At 49.3% G+C, this 21,611-nt stretch overlaps 2 protein-coding genes across 12 annotated transcripts in view; one reads left to right on the forward strand and one right to left on the reverse strand.

The window, feature by feature from the left end:
- The window catches only part of NTM (neurotrimin), a 1,102,415-nt gene that overhangs the window by 871,491 nt on the left and 209,313 nt on the right, over positions 1 to 21,611 (forward strand). For 3 of the 10 annotated variants that reach the window (XM_069740762.1, XM_069740763.1, XM_069740764.1), the window contains one exon: positions 8,695 to 12,563. The exons of 5 other annotated variants lie outside the window; for them this stretch is intronic. In XM_069740762.1, the coding sequence (XP_069596863.1) occupies positions 8,695 to 8,813 (119 nt within the window). In that variant the 3' untranslated portion in view covers positions 8,814 to 12,563. Of the gene's footprint in view, positions 1 to 8,694; positions 12,564 to 21,611 lie in introns of those variants that run through there. 2 more of the 10 variants (XM_069740766.1, XM_069740767.1) reach the window with 1 other exon arrangement.
- LOC138650901 (opioid-binding protein/cell adhesion molecule homolog) overlaps positions 15,315 to 21,611 on the reverse strand; it is a 186,104-nt gene continuing 179,807 nt past the window's right edge. For both annotated transcript variants that reach the window (XM_069740773.1, XM_069740772.1), the window contains exons 6-7: positions 20,073 to 20,224; positions 15,315 to 17,826 (exon numbers count right to left, since the gene is read on the reverse strand). In XM_069740773.1, coding sequence (XP_069596874.1) covers positions 17,729 to 17,826; positions 20,073 to 20,224 — 250 coding nt within the window. In that variant the 3' untranslated portion in view covers positions 15,315 to 17,728. The remainder of the gene's footprint in view (positions 17,827 to 20,072; positions 20,225 to 21,611) is intronic.

Below are 21,611 nucleotides of genomic sequence, written 5' to 3' on the forward strand. Positions count from 1 at the left end.
ATGCACCCATCCTTCATCTCTGCTGCTTTTCATGCTGTCTTGTTCTCTGCTCATAGTCCTGTTTACTGCCCCTTCTTTTCTAACTTTTGTTTGCTCGTCTTCCAGTCTGATGGCCCAGTTCAGGACTTGTCCATTCTTCCAGAGTGCTCGGGACTCTCGTCTGAGCTTCCAGGGTGCTCGGGACTCTCGTCTGAGCTTCCAGAGTACTCGGGACTCTCGTCTGAGCTTCCAGGGTGCTCGGGACTCTCGTCTGAGCTTCCAGGGTGCTCGGGACTCTCGTCTGAGCTTCCAGGGTGCTCGGGACTCTCGTCTGAGCTTCCAGGGTGCTCGGGACTCTCGTCTGAGCTTCCAGGGTGCTCGGGACTCTCGTCTGAGCTTCCAGAGTGCTTGGGACTCTCGTCTGAGCTTCCAGAGTGCTCGGGACTCTCGTCTGAGCTTCCAGAGTGCTCGGGACTCTCGTCTGAGCTTCCAGAGTGCTCGGGACTCTCGTCTGAGCTTCCAGAGTGCTCGGGACTCTCGTCTGAGCTTCCAGGGTGCTCGGGACTCTCGTCTGAGCTTCCAGGGTGCTCGGGACTCTCGTCTGAGCTTCCAGGGTGCTCGGGACTCTCGTCTGAGCTTCCAGGGTGCTCGGGACTCTCGTCTGAGCTTCCAGAGTGCTCGGGACTCTCGTCTGAGCTTCCAGAGTGCTCGGGACTCTCGTCTGAGCTTCCAGAGTGCTCGGGACTCTCGTCTGAGCTTCCAGAGTGCTCGGGACTCTCGTCTGAGCTTCCAGAGTGCTCGGGACTCTCGTCTGAGCTTCCAGAGTGCTCGGGACTCTCGTCTGAGCTTCCAGAGTGCTCGGGACTCTCGTCTGAGCTTCCAGGGTGCTCGGGACTCTCGTCTGAGCTTCCAGAGTGCTCGGGACTCTCGTCTGAGCTTCCACGGTGCTCGGGACTCTCGTCTGAGCTTCCAGGGTGCTCGGGACTCTCGTCTGAGCTTCCAGGGTGCTCGGGACTCTCGTCTGAGCTTCCAGGGTGCTCGGGACTCTCGTCTGAGCTTCCAGAGTGCTCGGGACTCTCGTCTGAGCTTCCAGGGTGCTCGGGACTCTCGTCTGAGCTTCCAGGGTGCTCGGGACTCTCGTCTGAGCTTCCAGAGTGCTCGGGACTCTAGTCTGAGCTTCCAGAGTGCTCGGGACTCTAGTCTGAGCTTCCAGGGTGCTCGGGACTCTCGTCTGAGCTTCCAGGGTGCTCGGGACTCTCGTCTGAGCTTCCAGGGTGCTCGGTAACTTCTTCCTGAAGCCTTTAATCTTGTGTTGGACAGGGATAGCACATTTCTTTCTGTCCATCTGTACACAGCCTGATTGATATGGTCCTGAAGCCATTGGGAGCTGAGGAATTTTGTCAGTGAAGTTGTGTAGCGAGTGTCTGGCTATTTTTTATGGGCAATTTTGTTACCCTAATAAACAATGTTTTAGATTTTTAGAAGAAAGCAGAGCTGCTTTGACCCCCCCTAAAGGTTAGTATACCATTATGCTACTGCTCCCCTGGCTTCCTGCCTAGCTGCTCTCCCGCTTCTAATACTGATAACACGATAACTCTCCACAATTTGCTGGTTATTAATATAGTGGAGTTTAGGGTACACCCTGATGAGTAGGAGCCAGGGGTCATGGCATCCTTACTTTCTCTGTATTTCGGTGGTCTGATTACCAGCTGCAGCTGTGGAACAACCTGCATTAGGCTTCTCTTGTCCTCGGCCTCTCTGGATATACACGTGTACTGCATCCTCAGCAAATTTCAGCTCACACTATGCCCATGTGTCCTCCTGCTTGACTGGTCACTACAACTTGGCCACACCTAAGAGGAATGCATGGCATCTGATCTGTGTGCCACCTACTCGAATCTCCATGTTAAGCTTTATCTAAGCTGTGTGATGCATCCAGATCCTTCTGCTCTGGAATTAATAAATAGCACAGTGCCTCACACATACATACACATGTGTACAGAGTCTTTTCTGCTCAGATATCTCTCACCCTGATCTTCTCTGCTCAGACATCTCTCACCCTGATCTTCTCTGCTTAGACATCTCTCACCCTGATCTTCTCTGCTCAGACATCTCTCACCCTGATCTTATCTGCTCAGACATCTCTCACCCTGATCTTCTCTGCTCAGACATCTCTCACCCTGATCTTCTCTGCTTAGACTAGTCTCACCCTGATCTTCTCTGCTTAGACTAGTCTCACCCTGATCTTCTCTGCTCAGACTAGTCTCACCCTGATCTTCTCTGCTCAGACATCTCTCACCCTGATCTTATCTGCTCAGACTAGTCTCACCCTGATCTTCTCTGCTCAGATATCTCTCACCCTGATCTTCTCTGCTCAGGCTAGTCTCACCCTGATCTTCTCTGCTCAGATATTTCTCACCCTGATCTTCTCTGCTCAGGCTAGTCTCACCCTGATCTTCTCTGCTCAGACTAGTCTCACCCTGATCTTCTCTGCTCAGGCTAGTCTCACCCTGATCTTCTCTGCTCAGATATCTCTCACCCTGATCTTCTCTGCTCAGGCTAGTCTCACCCTGATCTTCTCTGCTCAGATATTTCTCACCCTGATCTTCTCTGCTTAGACTAGTCTCACCCTGATCTTCTCTGCTCAGACTAGTCTCACCCTGATCTTCTCTGCTCAGACATCTCTCACCCTGATCTTCTCTGCTCAGACATCTCTCACCCTGATCTTCTCTGCTCAGATATCTCTCACCCTGATCTTCTCTGCTCAGGCTAGTCTCACCCTGATCTTCTCTGCTCAGATATTTCTCACCCTGATCTTCTCTGCTCAGGCTAGTCTCACCCTGATCTTCTCTGCTCAGACTAGTCTCACCCTGATCTTCTCTGCTCAGGCTAGTCTCACCCTGATCTTCTCTGCTCAGATATCTCTCACCCTGATCTTCTCTGCTCAGGCTAGTCTCACCCTGATCTTCTCTGCTCAGATATTTCTCACCCTGATCTTCTCTGCTTAGACTAGTCTCACCCTGATCTTCTCTGCTCAGACTAGTCTCACCCTGATCTTCTCTGCTCAGACATCTCTCACCCTGATCTTCTCTGCTCAGACATCTCTCACCCTGATCTTCTCTGCTCAGATATCTCTCACCCTGATCTTCTCTGCTCAGGCTAGTCTCACCCTGATCTTCTCTGCTCAGATATTTCTCACCCTGATCTTCTCTGCTCAGGCTAGTCTCACCCTGATCTTCTCTGCTCAGACTAGTCTCACCCTGATCTTCTCTGCTCAGGCTAGTCTCACCCTGATCTTCTCTGCTCAGATATCTCTCACCCTGATCTTCTCTGCTCAGACTAGTCTCACCCTGATCTTCTCGGCTCAGACTAGTCTCACCCTGATCTTCTCGGCTCAGACTAGTCTCACCCTGATCTTCTCGGCTCAGACTAGTCTCACCCTGATCTTCTCGGCTCAGACTAGTCTCACCCTGCTCTTCTCGGCTCAGACTAGTCTCACCCTGATCTTCTCTGCTCAGACTAGTCTCACCCTGATCTTCTCGGCTCAGGCTAGTCTCACCCTGATCTTCTCGGCTCAGACTAGTCTCACCCTGATCTTCTCGGCTCAGACTTTCACGCTTTGACATAGAAATCTGTAGTCCAAGAAAAACATCCGTCTTCATGGGTTATTTGTATAAATGTAAAGTTTATTTGGAATAAATGTTACAATTGAAAGAGATTGAGAAAGATTAGATCTAAAGGCGCATATGGGACCCTTATAAATATGTGAGCGGGATCTGTCATGGCTCCAAAGTTGGAGTATTTAAATCAGTTTTCTGGCTCACAGCTGTTGTTTTTGTGCTGTACACCAGCAATAATTAAAGGGAACCTATTACGAGTTTTTTGGCTTATAGACCATGCCCATCACCTTTTATAAGTTGACGTTATCAAGTTCCATCTAGATAGAAGAGGCGGCGTTTGACAAGTGCGGGGCAGCGATGAGCGCCATCTGGATTCCCCATCGGACCAGACCACCCAATTTGCATGCAGCACGGGGCATGAATAAAGCTTTTGGGAAGTATGCATGGGCACCTGCGAGGGCATAAAGGGTTGTAGGAACCCTATGTACATGATTAAAGATGATGGCAGGATTTATAAGGCAGAAAACTGCTGACGGGGTCTCTTTTAAATATTGCAAATATAATCAATTATAAGATTTAAGTATCATTGTCTCAAAAAACTCGGAGACGCCGGCTCACTGTGGGAACATCTCATCTATGGACCATGGCTTTACAGAACAGTCACAAGGGCTGCAGGCTTAGCCTTGGTTTAGCTTAAGGGAAACATGACTTTATAAAGCTGGTATATAGGTGGCCTATAACAAGCAAATGACCATATTGGCGCTTTGATTATTTTCCTTATCAGTCTCAATTGTCTTCTCTGCTCAGACTTCTCTTTATTTCTCTCTTTCTCTTTCTTTCTCATTGCGTGCCCTCCCCTGCTCGGACGTTGCGCGCCCTTCCCTGGGGTGATGCTGTAGGCTCCTGTGACCCATCCCCTCCATTATCAGACTATGGGGTTATGCTCCATGCTCCTGTGACTCATCCCCTCCATTATTAGACTATGGGGTTATGCTCCTGTGACTCATCCCCTCCATTATCAGACTATGGGGTTATGCTCCATGCTCCTGTGACTCATCCCCTTCATTATCAGACTATGGGGTTATGCTCCATGCTCCTGTGACTCATCCCCTTCATTATCAGACTATGGGGTTATGCTCCATGCTCCTGTGACTCATCCCCTTCATTATCAGACTATGGGGTTATGCTCCATGCTCCTGTGACTCATCCCCTTCATTATCAGACTATGGGGTTATGCTCCTGTGACCCATCCCCTCCATTATCAAACTATGGGGTTATGCTCCATGCTCCTGTGGCTCATCCCCTCCATTATCAGACTATGGGGTTATGCTCCATGCTCCTGTGACCCATCCCCTCCATTATCAGACTATGGGGTTATGCTCCATGCTCCTGTGACTCATCCTCTCCATTATCAGACTATGGGGTTATGCTCCATGCTCCTGTGACCCATCCCCTCCATTATCAGACTATGGGGTTATGCTCCATGCTCCTGTGACCCATCCCCTCCATTATCAGACTATGGGGTTATGCTCCGTGCTCCTGTGACCCATCCCCTCCATTATCAGACTATGGGGTTACTGCAGGCAGGGTAACACACGGTCTGTATAGTCTTGTAGGTGTTGTCCAGTGGCTTTTGTTGCCAGCTCCGCAGACCTACACGTGTGATTTCCCAGTCTTCTCCTCTTGTCTGCTCAGAGAAAAGAGGGAGACAGAAAAGCACAAATAGGGTCTTATCAAACGTTACTGATGAAGGGGTCACCTGAAACGCGTAGAATAAACCACGTTGAAACCTCTAGAATTTTTTTAATCCTTCTTGCGGCAGCGCGGGGATGATCCTTTTTCGTAAGTGCACCTGTCAGTCATGTGACATGCCGTCCTGTCTCCGGTCTTTGAGCCCGAGACTCCATAGACCATCGTTTACAGAGAGGTGTTGGGGAGTCTGATGTTCTATCCTTGCGGTCTCCTGAGCTGACAAGTCCTGAGGCTTCTTGTTAGGTGCACGCTGACTGTAGGACTCTGGGTCTGAGGTCTGTGCAGCCATTCTCGAATATTTCTCCTGGCAGCCAGCTTTTCTGCACCTCCGTAATGACACTGCTTCCGACCTTAACCTAAATTGCGGTGTTAGTCTTTTCTTGCTTTTGTTGTCCCTAACAAACACAGGATTAATTAGTCAGCTAGAGGTTCAATGAGGTAACAGCAGAAGTCAGGCATCAAATGGAAATGGGTCTCATATGCCGGGCACTTAAAGGGAACCTGTCACCATTTTTTTTGCCTATCAACTAAAAATATCATTTAATAGTGTGAGAGCTATACATTCCCCAACTACTTGTGAACCCCCCCCCCCCCCCCCCACCCCGAATCCCCATAAGAACCTTTTATATTTCTCCCGAGCTGTATAGAAATATCCTCGGTCCGTTCCCATGGGCATTGGTCCTGGCCCCTCTCCCCACCCCAAATTTGCATGCTGTACGCATTCCGTTCTGTGAATAGCGTACAGGTCCCGCGCGTGCGCCTTCAAATTGCCTTCTGCGCATGCACCTTATGCTTTGCCCAACTGCGGGCAGAGCCGAAAAGCATTAGTGCGCATGCACCGGTAAACTATGTCCCGGAACACAGCGAAAGACTTCAGGGACAGAGTACTTCCAGAGCATGCGCACTAATGCTTTTCGGCTTTGCCTGCAGTTGGGCAAAGCATGCTGCACACGCGCAGAAGGCAATGCGTACAGCACACCGATTTGGGGTGCGGAGAGGGGCCAGATCCAACGCCCATCGGACCGGACCGAGGATATTTCTATACAGCGCAGGAGAAATGTAAAAGGCTCTTATGGGGGATTCATGGGGAGTGGGGGGTTTCACAAGTAGTTGGGGAATGTATAGCTCACACTCTATTAGATGATATTTTTAGTTGATAGGCAAAAAGACTGGTGACAGGTTCCCTTTAATAAATAAAAGTGATGAATGTGCCCTATGGATGAGAAGCTTCTGACCTTCTATACACGTGGCCATCTGCTGTATCCTGCTTGCACTGCACCTTCACAAACGATCAGCGCCATTTATACTTCTAATTTATCTCTGGGGAGCTTTTCTTTCTGAAGGTTACGATATCTTTTACACTATCAAGCTCAGTCTTTTATTTGCTGTTCCCTTTTACACTTTTGGCTTTAGAGAGGCTTAATATTGGGAGCCAGGTGATGTAGGCTCCACACTGGTCTGGCATCTTCAGAACTTTGTGGGTTTGATGATGGTGGATCCACGTGGGTCTAATTTCCTGCATTGAGCAGGGGGTTGGACCAGATGGTCCAGGAGGTCTTTTCCAACTCTACCATTCTATGATTCTAATCTCGGTGGCTACGTGTGTCAATGATGATGACTCCGTGTGGGTCTGACGGCAGCTCTGGGTAGGTCTGATCATGGTGATGGCTCCAGGTGGGTCTGACTATATCTCTCTGGTTGGGTCTGAGGATGATGACTTTGGGTGGGTCTGATCATGGTGACGGCTCCAGGTGGGTCTGACAATGATGACTGTGTGGGTCTGACGGCAGCTCTGGGGAGGTCTGATCATGGTGACTGCTCCAGATGGGTCTGACTGCATCTCTCTCTGGTTGGGTCTGATCATGGTGGCAGCTCCAGGTGGGTCTGACGATGATGACTTTGGGTGGGTTTTATCATGGTGGCGTCTCCAGGTGGATCTGACTGTATCACTCTCTGGTTGGGTCTGATCATGGTGGCGGCTCCAGGTGGGTTTGACTATGATGACTCTGTGTGGGTCTGATGGCAGCTCTGGGTGGGTCTGGTCATGGTGACGAATCCAGGAAGGTCTGACGATGGTGACTCTGTGTGGGTCTGACTGTAGCTCTGTCTGGTTGGGTCTGATCTTGGTAGCAGCACAGGGTAGGTCTCATGATGATGGCGACGGCGTCAGTTGGGTCTGATTACGTTGCCTTTGGTTGATTCGGATTATGGCATGTCCACATGGGTCTAATGACATCGGCTCTGTGTGGTTCTGACTGGGAGCTTTGGGTGGGTCTGATGATGGTGACTGTGTGTGGGTCTGACGGCAACCCTTGGTGAGTCTGATGATGGTGGCGGCTTCAGGTAAGTCAGACGAGGTTGCCAGCTTTGGGTGGGTCTGACAATGATGGCGGCGGCGACAGTTTAGTCTGGCTCTGTCTGTTCCGGGTGGTTTGGACGATGGCATCTCCACATGGGTCTGATGACGTCTGCTCTGTGTGGTTCTGTGGATGGCAGCTCCAGGTGGGTATGACGACGGCGGCTCCCCATGGACTGTCATCATGGACATCAGCGCATATCTGCTAGTGGTGGCATCATGATGATAAGGATCTTTGTAAAGTGAGCCTTTCGTAGTGATAACTTGGCCTCTCCTTGCATCTTTGCACATCTGATTGTACACCATAATGAGCGCTTGAGTCTGCAGCTACAGAGATCTTGTCGGAGGAATAATGGAGTGTTCACTGATCGGCAGTGCTGAAATCTGTGTGGCACATGGCAGCTTGTAGAGGAGGTCTGCAGGTGCAGAGGAGGGAGTCTAATCTGCGGGCAGATGCTTCATTCTTAGGGTGTGTGTGCACACGTAGGTGGGATGCCTGCGGATTTTTCCGCACCAGTTTTTGTAAATCCGCAGGTAAGCTGCAATGCGGAATTACCGCGGATTTACCACGTTTTTTGTGCGGATTCCACCTGCGGTTTTACATCTGCGGATTCCTATTATGGAGCAGGTGTAAACCGCTGTGGAATCCGCACAAAGAATGACGTTTCTACGCGTTTTTTTCCACAGCATGTGCACTGCGGATTTTGTTTTCCATACGTTTACATGGTATTGTAAACTCATGGAAAACAGCTGCAGATCCGCAGCGTCAAACCCGCTGCGGATCCGCAGCAAAATCCGCAGCGTGTGCACATAGCCTTACACTTCTTGTGGTCGTTTCCTTCTTTTCTAGTGGTGTTTCTGTCTTATGTCGTTGCCGCGTTTGGGTCTGATGTCACGTTTCCACCATGTTTCTGTTTTCTCTCCTGCGCTTTTCTATGATCTCGCTTTCTGGATGCTTAATTTTGTGGTCTGCCTCTCTCTCCTTAGGGCCCGGAGCAGTTCACGATGGGAACAGCGGCTCTCCTCGATGTCTTCTCTGCACTCCTCTGTTTCTCCTCTTCTTCGCGCTTTCTCTGTCTCTTCTACTTCCACCTGCTCAGTTTTGACAAATGCAAATCATTGTCTGAGGTCCTCACAGGAGGGAAACAACGATTCTAAAATAAAACAAGTGAAATAAAAAGAATTTACAAAATCTGATGTCGCAAAATATTACGAAAAAAAAAGCAAAAATAAAACAAAAAAACTGCAAGTGATTGTTTAATCCCGGACACTGCTGAAAAACACCACGATCTGCACCTTCTTGGTGAAGGAACTTTTGCAGGGTGCAAGCCGGGGGAACGGGCAGATCCAAGGACTGAGCTGAGCCACTCGACTAACCACTGGCCGATGCTCATGTGACTTTGTTCTCTTCATTTCAGAAGTAAATCCCACATCTCGGTGTCCCTGATGAAGCAAACCATGGACTGTGTCTCCAATTTATCTCCAGGGAACGGCTGGCCGATCACTTATGCAATTCCCTTTCTCCAACCAGGACACCTGCAGAGCATAGCTGAACCCAACTTACTGCTGGGAGACTGGCTGAGCAATACTTAAACTTTCCACGCTGGGGTATCCTTCTCTCTGGGGTGGCCGGGATCAGTGGAGCTGCCTTCTGTAGGTCTTCCCTGTTGAGAAAAGGGATTGTATTGAACGAGAGTGGTCACCATCTTCTGCTTGTAAAATGTGCCCACCACAGGGGGTCCTATGTATGTCCGCTGGAAGAGATTTAACGTCATCAGTGTGTGGACGTCATGAGCGGTAGACTACCAGCCTTGGGGGATCTCCTGGAAGCTGGTGGCTTTGGATCATCCATTCCTTGGTTTCCCCTTTATCTGAATGTGATGTCAGTAAGATTATAATGTAGAAGTTAATTTTTTGATTATTAAATGGAAGGAACATTCTGAACATACTAGTATGTTATCCCCAGCTAGGCGGCCATATAGCATGAGACGAGGAGTGACGCACAAACGCCTACGCTTCGCTTCATGGTCTTCAGGTGTGATGGATGAAGCCACTGTCATGAGTGATGAGCACACACTGTCCGCTCCATGTGTGAATTCAGAGGCAGATGATGTGGTTACAGACAGGTGAGATGGTGTATTATCAACTGGCCGATCAAAGGCATGGCGCAGGCAGAATGATCCGGTCATGTGTAATGGGAGTGGTTGTTAAAAGAACTATCTAGGGTTGGGAAACATGGCTGCCTTCTTACCATAGTATTGCCACTTCTGACTACAGGTCGTGTGCAGCGTAGCATAGCAGCAATATTCACGAACATTGAGTCTAGATGCAGTACCAGACACAACCTGTGCACAAGGGGAGCACTGTCTCTGGCAGAAGCCATCAAAGTTTTTCTAATCCCATGCAAACTTTTAGTGTGTAAGATCCCAGCTGTATGTGCCATTGTTTTACTGATCTCCCCCAAAACACACAACCATTCATTGTGCTGGCGCCGACTCCAGAGGCCTCCATTCAAATAGCTGTGTTATTAAAGCCCAGCATCACGGCACGTGACGCATGCACACGACCCCACAAGTCTTCAGCTCCATCTTAGCATGTTACATAGAACCCACTTGTCTTCCTCTCTAGGTGATCACCATTATGCCCACCTTTATCAAAATGGTGGGTGACATTCTCTGCCATAAACTGGACTGTCTCTCCATGCTGCACAGACTTGTCTAGTGTGAGACCTTTACACATGGACAGGAGAGAGGGCAGCTAAGGGCTTTCAGGGTACTGGGATGTATCTTGGTGGATGAGGCTCACCGCACACGTCACTGCCTCCACCCTGCACTACTCTTTATCTTCAGATGATTTACAATGCTGAAACTTTCTGAGCACAAATGTTGATATATTACCTTCTCTATGGTTTGGTTTCTGCATGGATTATTTCCCACTGATCAATCACTGGATATCTGATACATATACATGTATACAGCGCAAGGACAGGTAAACACCTTGGATGTCCCTGTGACCTGACTCCCAACCTGGGAGGATCGCTAGGTCTGTGTGCCTCACATATGTGATGGATGTAATGTCCAGGACATCCCTGTGACCTGATGTCCTTCCCTGGGAGGATCGCTAGGTCTGTGTACCTCACATATGTGATGGATGTAATGTCCAGGACATCCTTCTGACCTGATGTCCACCCGGAAGGATTGCTAGGTCTGTGTACATCACATATGTGATGGATGTAATGTCTGGGACATCCTTCTGACCTGATGTCCACCCAGAAGGATCGCTAGGTCTGTGTACCTCACATATGTGATGGATGTAATGTCCAGGACATCCTTCTGACCTGATGTCCTTCCCTGGGAGGATCGCTAGGTCTGTGTACCTCACATATGTGATGGATGTAATGTCTGGGACATCCTTCTGACCTGATGTCCACCCAGAAGGATCGCTAGGTCTGTGTACCTCACATATGTGATGGATGTAATGTCCAGGACATCCTTCTGACCTGATGTCCTTCCCTGGGAGGATCGCTAGGTCTGTGTACCTCACATATGTGATGGATGTAATGTCCAGGACATCCTTCTGACCTGATGTCCACCCGGAAGGATCGCTAGGTCTGTGTACATCACATATGTGATGGATGTAATGTCTGGGACATCCTTCTGACCTGATGTCCTTCCCTGGGAGGATCGCTAGGTCTGTGTACATCACATATGTGATGGATGTAATGTCTGGGACATCCTTCTGACCTGATGTCCTTCCCTGGGAGGATCGCTAGGTCTGTGTACCTCACATATGTGATGGATGTAATGTCTGGGACATCCTTCTGACCTGATGTCCACCCGGAAGGATCGCTAGGTCTGTGTACCTCACATATGTGATGGATGTAATGTCCAGGACATCCTTCTGACCTGATGTCCTTCCCTGGGAGGATCGCTAGGTCTGTGTACCTCACATATGTGATGGATGTAATGTCTGGGACATCCTTCTGACCTGATGTCCTTCCCTGGGAGGATCGCTAGGTCTGTGTACATCACATATGTGATGGATGTAATGTCTGGGACATCCTTCTGACCTGATGTCCTTCCCTGGGAGGATCGCTAGGTCTGTGTACCTCACATATGTGATGGATGTAATGTCTGGGACATCCTTCTGACCTGATGTCCTTCCCTGGGAGGATCGCTAGGTCTGTGTACATCACATATGTGATGGATGTAATGTCTGGGACATCCTTCTGACCTGATGTCTTCTGTGGGAGGATCGCTAGGTCTGTGTATATCAGATATGTGATGGATGTAACGTCTGGGACATCCCTGTGACCTGATGTCCACCCGGAAGGATCGCTAGGTCTGTGTACATCACATATGTGATGGATGTAATGTCTGGGACATCCTTCTGACCTGATGTCTTCTGTGGGAGGATCGCTAGGTCTGTGTATATCAGATATGTGATGGATGTAACGTCTGGGACATCCCTGTGACCTGATTTCCTCCTACAAAAGAATCCAGTCCTGAACAGTAAAATCCTTATCATCCTCTTCCTACATTATATATCTAGTATGTGCAGAGCAGAAAGACCGTGTTGGAAATGATGAGAACCGTCCATGGGAATGCTGCACAAGTTTCTTATATTCCTGATGGTGACGGCTCCTGCTGATCCCGGTCAGGGGATGGGGATTGTATGTATAGAGTGTAAGCTCCTCGGGGCAGGGGCTCCTATCCTCCATCTCAACATTTAGTAGCTGTCCTTCTCACTATTGTTTGTTACTGTATTATATTTTCTTTATATTTGTAATAATCTTGTAAAGAGCTGAGTACACTGTTAACATGATATAAATATACTGAGACATACGTACCATGGTCCATCCGCGTGTGTGTGGTAATGTGCCGCCCTCCATTGTGCAGGCTGGAAGTTATGGGGTGTATCTGACCTCATGACAGAAGGAACAAATGTGACCAGGTACCGCTGCTGCTGCGACTGTGACCTCTGCTGCGACCTTGACCTCTGCTGTAACTATGACTTCTGCTGCGACTCTGACCGCTGCTGTAACTATGACCTCTGCTGCGACTCTGACCGCTGCTGTAACTATGACCTCTGCTGCGACTCTGACCGCTGCTGTAACTATGACCTCTGGTGTGACTCTGACCGCTGCTGTAACTATGACCTCTGGTGTGACTCTGACCGCTGCTGTAACTATGACCTCTGGTGTGACTCTGACCGCTGCTGTAACTATGACCTCTGGTGTGACTCTGACCGCTGCTGTAACTATGACCTCTGCTGCGACTCTGACCGCTGCTGTAACTATGACTTCTGCTGCGACTCTGACCGCTGCTGTAACTATGACCTCTGCTGCGACTCTGACCGCTGCTGTAACTATGACCTCTGCTGCGACTCTGACCGCTGCTGTAACTATGACTTCTGCTGCGACTCTGACCGCTGCTGTAACTATGACCTCTGCTGCGACTCTGACCGCTGCTGTAACTATGACCTCTGCTGCGAGCGTGACCTGCTTGAACCTGACCGCTGCTGTTGTGACCACTTGTGACCATTACTGTGGCCGTGACCACTGCATCCACTTGTGTGGGGGGCTTCACCATTAGTCACACATGTAAAGAACTGACCCTAGAAGAAGTCACGCTGAGGAGAACTTGTGGGTCTACATTGTTGACGCCTGTTTGTTATGGTAATTTTCTTTTCTTTTATTTATGACCAGTCGCGAGGGAGATGACTGTTCTTCATGGCCGAGTAATGCCAGAAACATGACATTTCCTGGGCTACGAAGGTGTCAGATGTTCTGTTATTGGTGCCGCAGAGTCTCGAGTCTCACACAAATGTAATAAGTCTACAGCCAGAAAGTAAGTGATTATGGCGGCAGCCATCTTGCCGGGGCTTGTGTGTGTGAATAGCAGTTTGGCCCTTTATTTCCAGCATGCACGCTCAGTGGGCTGTGCAGACAGTGAGTGCACAGCCCGGGAAGTGTCAGTGCGACAAGTGCAGGATTTATTGAGAGTCGCCTAAAGAAACCTCCGAAAACTGTAAAGAAAAAACCCATCTGGAGGCAGCGAACCCGACGAGTCCTGTAGATGATGTGCCGGGTATGGCTATGTTCACATGCAGCATTTGGGAGCTGCGTTTTCCAATACGAGCAAAGCTTTGAGATTTCAGGAATCCCCGCTCGTATGGTTTTTATATCCTGGCTGGATAAGGCCGGGTTCACACTGCGTTCCTCCAGTCCGTTAGACGGACTACGTTACGCCGTGGCATAACGCGGTGTAACACAGTCCGTTACGGCCGCCATTGACTCCAATGTTGGACGCATCACTAGCGCAGGCCTACAATGGGTGTGTGCTAGCCATGTGCCGTCATTGAGTGACGGACCCCGGGACGCGGGCTGCAGCGGTTCCGGGTCCGTCACTGCTAGCGCAGGTAGAGCTACCAGATGCCAAAGTCGGCACTTGCGTCAGCAGCCCGTTTAACGTATGTGTTGAGCGGGCTGCTGTAAAGCAGTGTGAACCCGGTCTTAGAGAACAGCAGTGTTTTCGATATATGCAGCGTGGCAATTCTTTTATTATTTTTGCAGTAATTTTTTCTATGGGGAAAAAGCACACAAACATCTACAAGTTTTGCTTAGTTTCTAGAGAGAAGGCCGCACTACGTGGATAGAACACATATAATCCATGCAAAAAAAAAGCGCAGATAAAAAACACGTTCAAAATAATAGCAGTTTTGCTGCAACATTTTTACAGCCAAGAGTGCAGATTTGGTCTGTAGCAGAAATGTTGCGAGTGACCCGGGCCGATGTATGATGGTGGTCTATAGACCAACGTGGTGCATGGAGGGTGTATAGTATATGGCTGATGTGCGGAGCTTGGAGGAGGATCCTCCACATCACTGCAGAATATCTGCCCCTATGTGTCCTCCTGATTGCACCTTCAGCTCATCTGTCCTTGGCAGCAGTCAGATTGGTCTCCGTGTTTTAGACTCGTACATCCAGAAACCTTGGTCACCATCAGACTTTCCTGTCCCAAACACTTTATACTCCTTCCTCTTCACCTGCAGCCCCACTCCCCCAGGTCTCTTCCTCCAGACCCATCTGCTCAGGTCCCCATCCTACAGGCTCCTCTCTCCTCCTCTAGACCCGCGCTATATGCACCTCAATTTCTTCTGCTCCCCTGACCTCCTCATCCAGACCTCTGACCCTGTCGTTCAGACTCTGGTTTCCTCCCAAGACTTCTGTCTCCTCCTCCATAGGGGTTTGTCTTCTCCTTCAGACCCATCTCTTTCCTTCTCCAAGACTACTGTATATAAAACACACAAGATACACCTACATTCTGCTGTATATACATTACATAGGATTCACTGTGCTTGCTGGTGAGGGTCCCACCTCTTGCTGTACTCCTTTAAATCCACCCCATTTTACTCCTGTTCATGGGCACAATGGTATGTTCTCCAGTGTCACCATACTGCTGCGTCATGTGCAAATGAAAGGTTAATGTGCCATCACCTGTGACCCGATTAGCGGCCACTGCTTGTGTCCATGCGGCCTGGAATTGCCAGTTATACTGGAAGATTGGCGCGGATATTCGTGTGCAGAACATTGAGAGAGGAGTGGATACAAATGTCAGACTTTATTGACACATCACAAGATTACAACCATCACACGTTCCTCACTTAGAAAACTTTACAAACGCGGTGTAACATGCCAGCCATCTGGCCGTGTCCACACTGACCAACGTGGGCCTGACATGCCAGCCATCCGGCCGTGTCCACACTGACCAACGAGGGTCTGACATGCCAGTTATCCGCATGTGTCCACACTGACCAACGTGGGTCTGACATGCTAGCAATCCAGCCGTGTCCACACTGACCAACGTGGGTCTGACATGCTAGCAATCCAGCCGTGTCCACACTGACCAACGTGGGTCTGACATGCTAGCAATCCGGCCGTGTCCACACTGACCAACGTGGGCCTGACATGCCAGCCATCCGGCCGTGTCTACACTGACCAACGTGGGCCTGACATGCCAGCCATCCGGCCGTGTCCACACTGACCAACGAGGGTCTGACATGCCAGCCATCCGGATGCGTCCACACTGACCAATGTGGGCCTGACATGCCAGCCATCCGGCCGTGTCCACACTGACCAACGCGGGTCTGATATGCCAGTTATCCGCATGTGTCCACACTGACCAACGTGGGTCTGACATGCTAGCAATCCAGCCGTGTCCACACTGACCAACGTGGGTCTGACATGCTAGCAATCCGGCCGTGTCCACACTGACCAACGTGGGCCTGACATGCCAGCCATCCGGCCGTGTCTATACTGACCAACGAGGGCCTGACATGCCAGCCATCCGCATGTGTCCACACTGACCAACGTGGGTCTGACATGCTAGCAATCCAGCCGTGTCCACACTGACCAACGTGGGCCTGAAATGCCAGCCATCCGGCCGTGTCCACACTGACCAACGTGGGTCTGACATGCTAGCAATCCAGCCGTGTCCACACTGACCAACGTGGGCCTGACATGCCAGCCATCCGGCTGTGTCCACACTGACCAACGAGGGTCTGACACGCCAGCCATCCGGATGCGTCCACACTGACCAACGAGGGTCTGACACGCCAGCCATCCGGACGCGTCCACACTGACCAACGTGGGCCTGACATGCCAGCCATCCGGCCGTGTCCACACTGACCAACGCGGGTCTGACATGCTAGCAATCCAGCCGTGTCCACACTGACCAACGTGGGCCTGACATGCCAGCCATCCGGACGCGTCCACACTGACCAACGTGGGCCTGACATGCCAGCCATCCGGCCGTGTCCACACTGACCAACGTGGGTCTGACATGCTAGCAATCCAGCCGTGTCCACAATGACCAACGTGGGTCTGACATGCTAGTTATCCGCCCATGTCCACACTGACGTGGGTCTGACATGCCAGTTATCCGGCCGTGTCCACACTGACCAACGTGGGTCTGACATGCTAGTTATCCGCCCATGTCCACACTGACGTGGGTCTGACATGCCAGCCTCCTAAAGATAAGATCCCAAATTCAAGTTTTCCCTCAACAAGCCCCAAGTGTGCTTTTCCAAGGAGGCGATCTACTGCTAAAGTCACTACTGGAGTGCTGCAGAGCATTGCACTTCCCAGTAATACAGTGACCTGTGTCTCTCCGCAATGCTCTGCCATTGACTCAACACTATTCCACTTACTGTTCTTCCACATTGGGAATGGTGGACGGATGGTGGAATCTAAAGGCAAGGAGTATTTGCTGTAATTTAAGAAGTGGGACCCTGACTAAACATCATCCAGAGCTCTGCGGCCTCCTCATAATGCCTGAATGTAAGCCGTTTCTTTATTAATGCTGGAGGTGCTTGATACCATAACCATCAGAACTGAGGAATGAGCCGGTGTGATGGCAAGCCGGGTGGTTGCGTCTTTTCCAGCCTCCATATTCAGGCCATAATCTTTATAGCACTGCACACTGAATGGAATAGGTGGGGGCAAAGGCAGATTACAAGCCGTTTGGTCAATCATCTCGTTACACATGTGTCCTTTATCTGTGATCGTCACAGCCACAGTTTACCTGCTTTCCACAACTTTCCATAAATCTTTCAGCCAGAGCCCGAGTATGTCCTAGCAGTACTCCGAGTGTCCAGGGCGTCCTTTGTGGATTTATCCTAACGCCGGTGGTACATCCATTGCCTGGATTATGGGAGACCACAGTCTTTTATTCTTTCACACACTCTCATTGGTACATGCCTGCAGAGCATCACATGGGATTTACAAAGACACCAACACAAGAAACCATCTCCAGCTCCCGAGCATCTGAGGTTGAGCCACTCATGGAGGTTGAACCATAGGCTAGCCATCAATCTCCTACAATGGCCAAGGGAGGATGAGGAAGGATTGAAGCATCACCCACAATTTTAGAGTCTCTCCCGAGGGTGGATAAAGATGACTATTGTGTTTGGAGCTTCTGGACGTCTTTCCACAGCTCCCACCTCCATGCTGTCTACACCATCAAAATGAACAGAGAGAATAGAGGACAGAGCACCAGAGGCAGGTGGCGGCCAGGGTGCTGGAGGCCGAGTTACTCCTGTTCTGCGATGTTCCAGGACCTGACAGGAGAAAAATGCAAAGTAGTAAATTTGGAAATGGCTCCTGTCATGGAGAAAGAGAGAGAACAGAGCGCAAGGGAATTAGCTTATCAAATCCCCAAACAAAAATACATTGTAAATGAAGGCAAAAGGATCTTTCTAGAGGAGGTGATACGGAGCAAGGGCGCTGGCTTCATGGACAAGCAACACGTTATCAAAACGGAGAAGAATCATCTCCTCGATGATTGCTGGAGGAATTTATTTTGATGTTGGTCAGGAAGTGGCAACTCAGTAAATACAAAGGAGAGTCAGTTTCCTCTATCGGGATTCACTAGTATCCCGGATAACACCCCACCACAACTGTGGGCAAGAAATATGGATCTATACTAGGAGGACCACTGCTAGAACACTATCCCTCATTGAAAATTATCACTGGCCTGGAAAGTTCACACTGGAGGACTAAATACAGACCATATTCTAAAAAAGAGAGAGACAGTGGAGGACTACACATGGCGTGGATGATGGATAGGAGCACAGGACAGTCGGAAGAACTAGATACGGGATGGATGATGGACAGGAGAACAGGACAGACAGTAGGCCTGACCACTAGACATGGGGCAAATGGTAAGCGGAAGCACTAGACACGGAGTGGATGATGGACAGGAAAAGAGGACAGATGGTAGTCGGAAGCCCTAGAAAAAAGGTGGATGGTGGACAGGTGCACTAGACATGGACTGGATAATGCACAGGACAGACAGTAAGTGGGAGCACTAGACACAGGGTGGATGGTGGACAGGAGAACAGGGCAGACAGTAGGCAAGACCTCTAGACATGGGGTAAATGGTAAGCAGGAGCATTACACACTGGGTGGATGGTAGATATGAGACACTAGACATTGATAGAAGCACATGACATACAGTAAGCGGAAACCATAGAAACAGGGTGGACAGGAGTATTAGACAGGGCGTGGATGATGGATAGGAGCACTAGATACAGTGGATGATCGACAGGAGAACAGGTCAGACAGTAGGCAAGACCACTAGACATGGGGAAAATGTTAAGCAGGAGCACTAGACATGTGGTGGATGATGGACAGGTGCACAGGACAGACGGTAGTCGGAAGCACTAGACACAGGGTGGATGATGAACAGGAGCACAGGACAGACGGTAATCTGAAGCATTAGACATGGAGTGGATGGTGGACATGAGCACTAGACATGGGCTGGATAATGGTGAATCCTGCTTTGAGCAGGTGGTTGGACCAGATGACCCAGGAGGTCCCTTCCAACTCTACCATTCTATGATTCTATGCATAGAAAGAAGCACAGCACAGGACAGACAGTAAGTGGGAGCACTACAAACAGGGTGGATGGTAGACCTGAGCACAGGACAGACGGTAGTTGGAAGCACTAAACACTGAGTGGATAGTGGAAATGAGCACTAGACATGGGCTGGAAAATGGAAAGAAGCACAGGACACACAGTAAGCGGGAGCACAAGAAACAGGGTGGATGGTGGCCAGCAGCACTAGCCACGGGGTAGATGATGGACAGGAGGTAAGGGTAGACAGAGAACTAGATACAAGGAGGATGGTGGACAGAAGCATGGGGCAGAAGATAGGCGGGAACACTAGACATAGGGGTGGATAGGAGCATAGTGTAGATGATGGGCAGTCACCAGCCAGAGGGTGGACAGGAGCATCAGACACTGGGCAGACGGTAAATTGGAGTACCAGACACAAGGCAGACAGAAGGACCAGGCATAATCCAGAACTATAGACACAGATAGATAAGCACCGGCCTCAAAACAAGAGGGATAAATATGTGAGGACTACACAGAGCAGATTGTGGATGGGAGGACCAGAGATGGGGTGGGTCACGTGTTCCCCAACTCTGGTCCTCAAGAGCCAGCAAGAGGTCATGTTTTCAGGATTTCCTTAGTATTGCACAGGTGATGCATCACCTGGACAGACAAGAATTCAATCACCTGGGCAATACGAAGGAAATCCTGAAAACATGACCTGTTGGTGGTTCTTGAGGACCGAGGTTGGGGAAAACTGGGGTAGATTGTAGAGGGGTCGAGCGAGACACTGGATTTTACTTAGAAGCCCTCAACACTTTTGCAGATATTTTCCCTTTAACTATAGAGAAGACTGAACTGGAAATATTGGACCACAGCTTCGTTTGAATGCTGCAGACAATGACAACCTGTTGGATGTTTAGCAAATTTCTTGCGAGTTGGGGACCCCTTCATTGTGATGTTACTCACCGTACAAAATGACGCTGGCATTGCTGTTCCCCAGTTTATTTGATGCCACACATGTGTAGTTGCCGTAGTCCTTTTCGGATACATTGAAGAAAGTCAGTATTGATATTTGGTCTTTGTTATCGATCCTTACCCCATCTAGTCCGTTGGACAACCTGTGATGAACACAGACATAATAAATCTAGAATTCATACTGGAGCAACAGCAATGCGGATTATTCATTAGATGATCATCCTGGAACATTCTAGGCACACTACAATTTGCATCAACATAAGGCCTGGAGCGCGGTGGGGCAGGATCAGGCACAGTTGAGTTTAACTATGGCTCAAATATCATGGCTGGGCGTTTCCTGGATTAGATGGAGCAGAGCTTGATTATTAGGCTACGTGCACACGTTCAGGATTTCTCACAGAAAATTCCTGAGAAAAACCTGAAATTTTCTGCAAGAAATCTGCATGCATTTTTGGTGCGTTTTTCATGCGTTTTTTTTCCGGACATTTCCCAATGCATTTTGTAGTGCGAAATCCGCAAAAAAAAAGCAAAATTAATGAAAAATGCTGCGTTTTTTTTACCGCGATGCGTTTTTTTTTGCGGAAAAAAGCGCATCATGTGCACAAAACATGCGGAATTCATTCTAAATGATGGGATGCTTATTGTATGCGTTTTTTTTTTTCCAGTTTTATAGCGTTTTTATCGGGAAAAAAACACGAATAAACAGCAACGTGTGCACATAGCCTTAATCTCATATTTTGCCAGGACAATGGACATATCCCTGCGCTGCTGGAGAAGAGTTTTCATGTCCGGGCTTCTCCTGGATCAGAAGGAGCAGAGTACGATTTGGGCAGCACGGTGGCTCAGTGGTTAGCACTGTTGCTTTGCAGCGCTGGGTTCAAATCCCACCAAGGACAACATCTGCAAGGAGTTTGTATGTTCTACCCTTGTTTGCATGGGTTTCCTCCGGGTTCTCCGGATTCCTCCCACACTCCAAAAAGACATACTGATACATAGTAACATAGTAACATAGTAACATAGTTAGTAAGGCCGAAAAAAGACATTTGTCCATCCAGTTCAGCCTATATTCCATCATAATAAATACCCAGATCTACGTCCTTCTACAGAACCTAATAATTGTATGATACAATATTGTTCTGCTCCAGGAAGACATCCAGGCCTCTCTTGAACCCCTCGACTGAGTTCGCCATCACCACCTCCTCAGGCAAGCAATTCCAGATTCTCACTGCCCTAACAGTAAAGAATCCTCTTCTATGTTGGTGGAAAAACCTTCTCTCCTCCAGACGCAAAGAATGCCCCCTTGTGCCCGTCACCTTCCTTGGTATAAACAGATCCTCAGCGAGATATTTGTATTGTCCCTTTATATACTTATACATGGTTATTAGATCGCCCCTCAGTCGTCTTTTTTCTAGACTAAATAATCCTAATTTCGCTAATCTATCTGGGTATTGTAGTTCTCCCATCCCCTTTATTAATTTTGTTGCCCTCCTTTGTACTCTCTCTAGTTCCATTATATCCTTCCTGAGCACC

This window comes from Ranitomeya imitator, chromosome 10, assembly GCF_032444005.1.
Source record: "Ranitomeya imitator isolate aRanImi1 chromosome 10, aRanImi1.pri, whole genome shotgun sequence".
Lineage (NCBI taxonomy): Eukaryota > Metazoa > Chordata > Amphibia > Anura > Dendrobatidae > Ranitomeya > Ranitomeya imitator.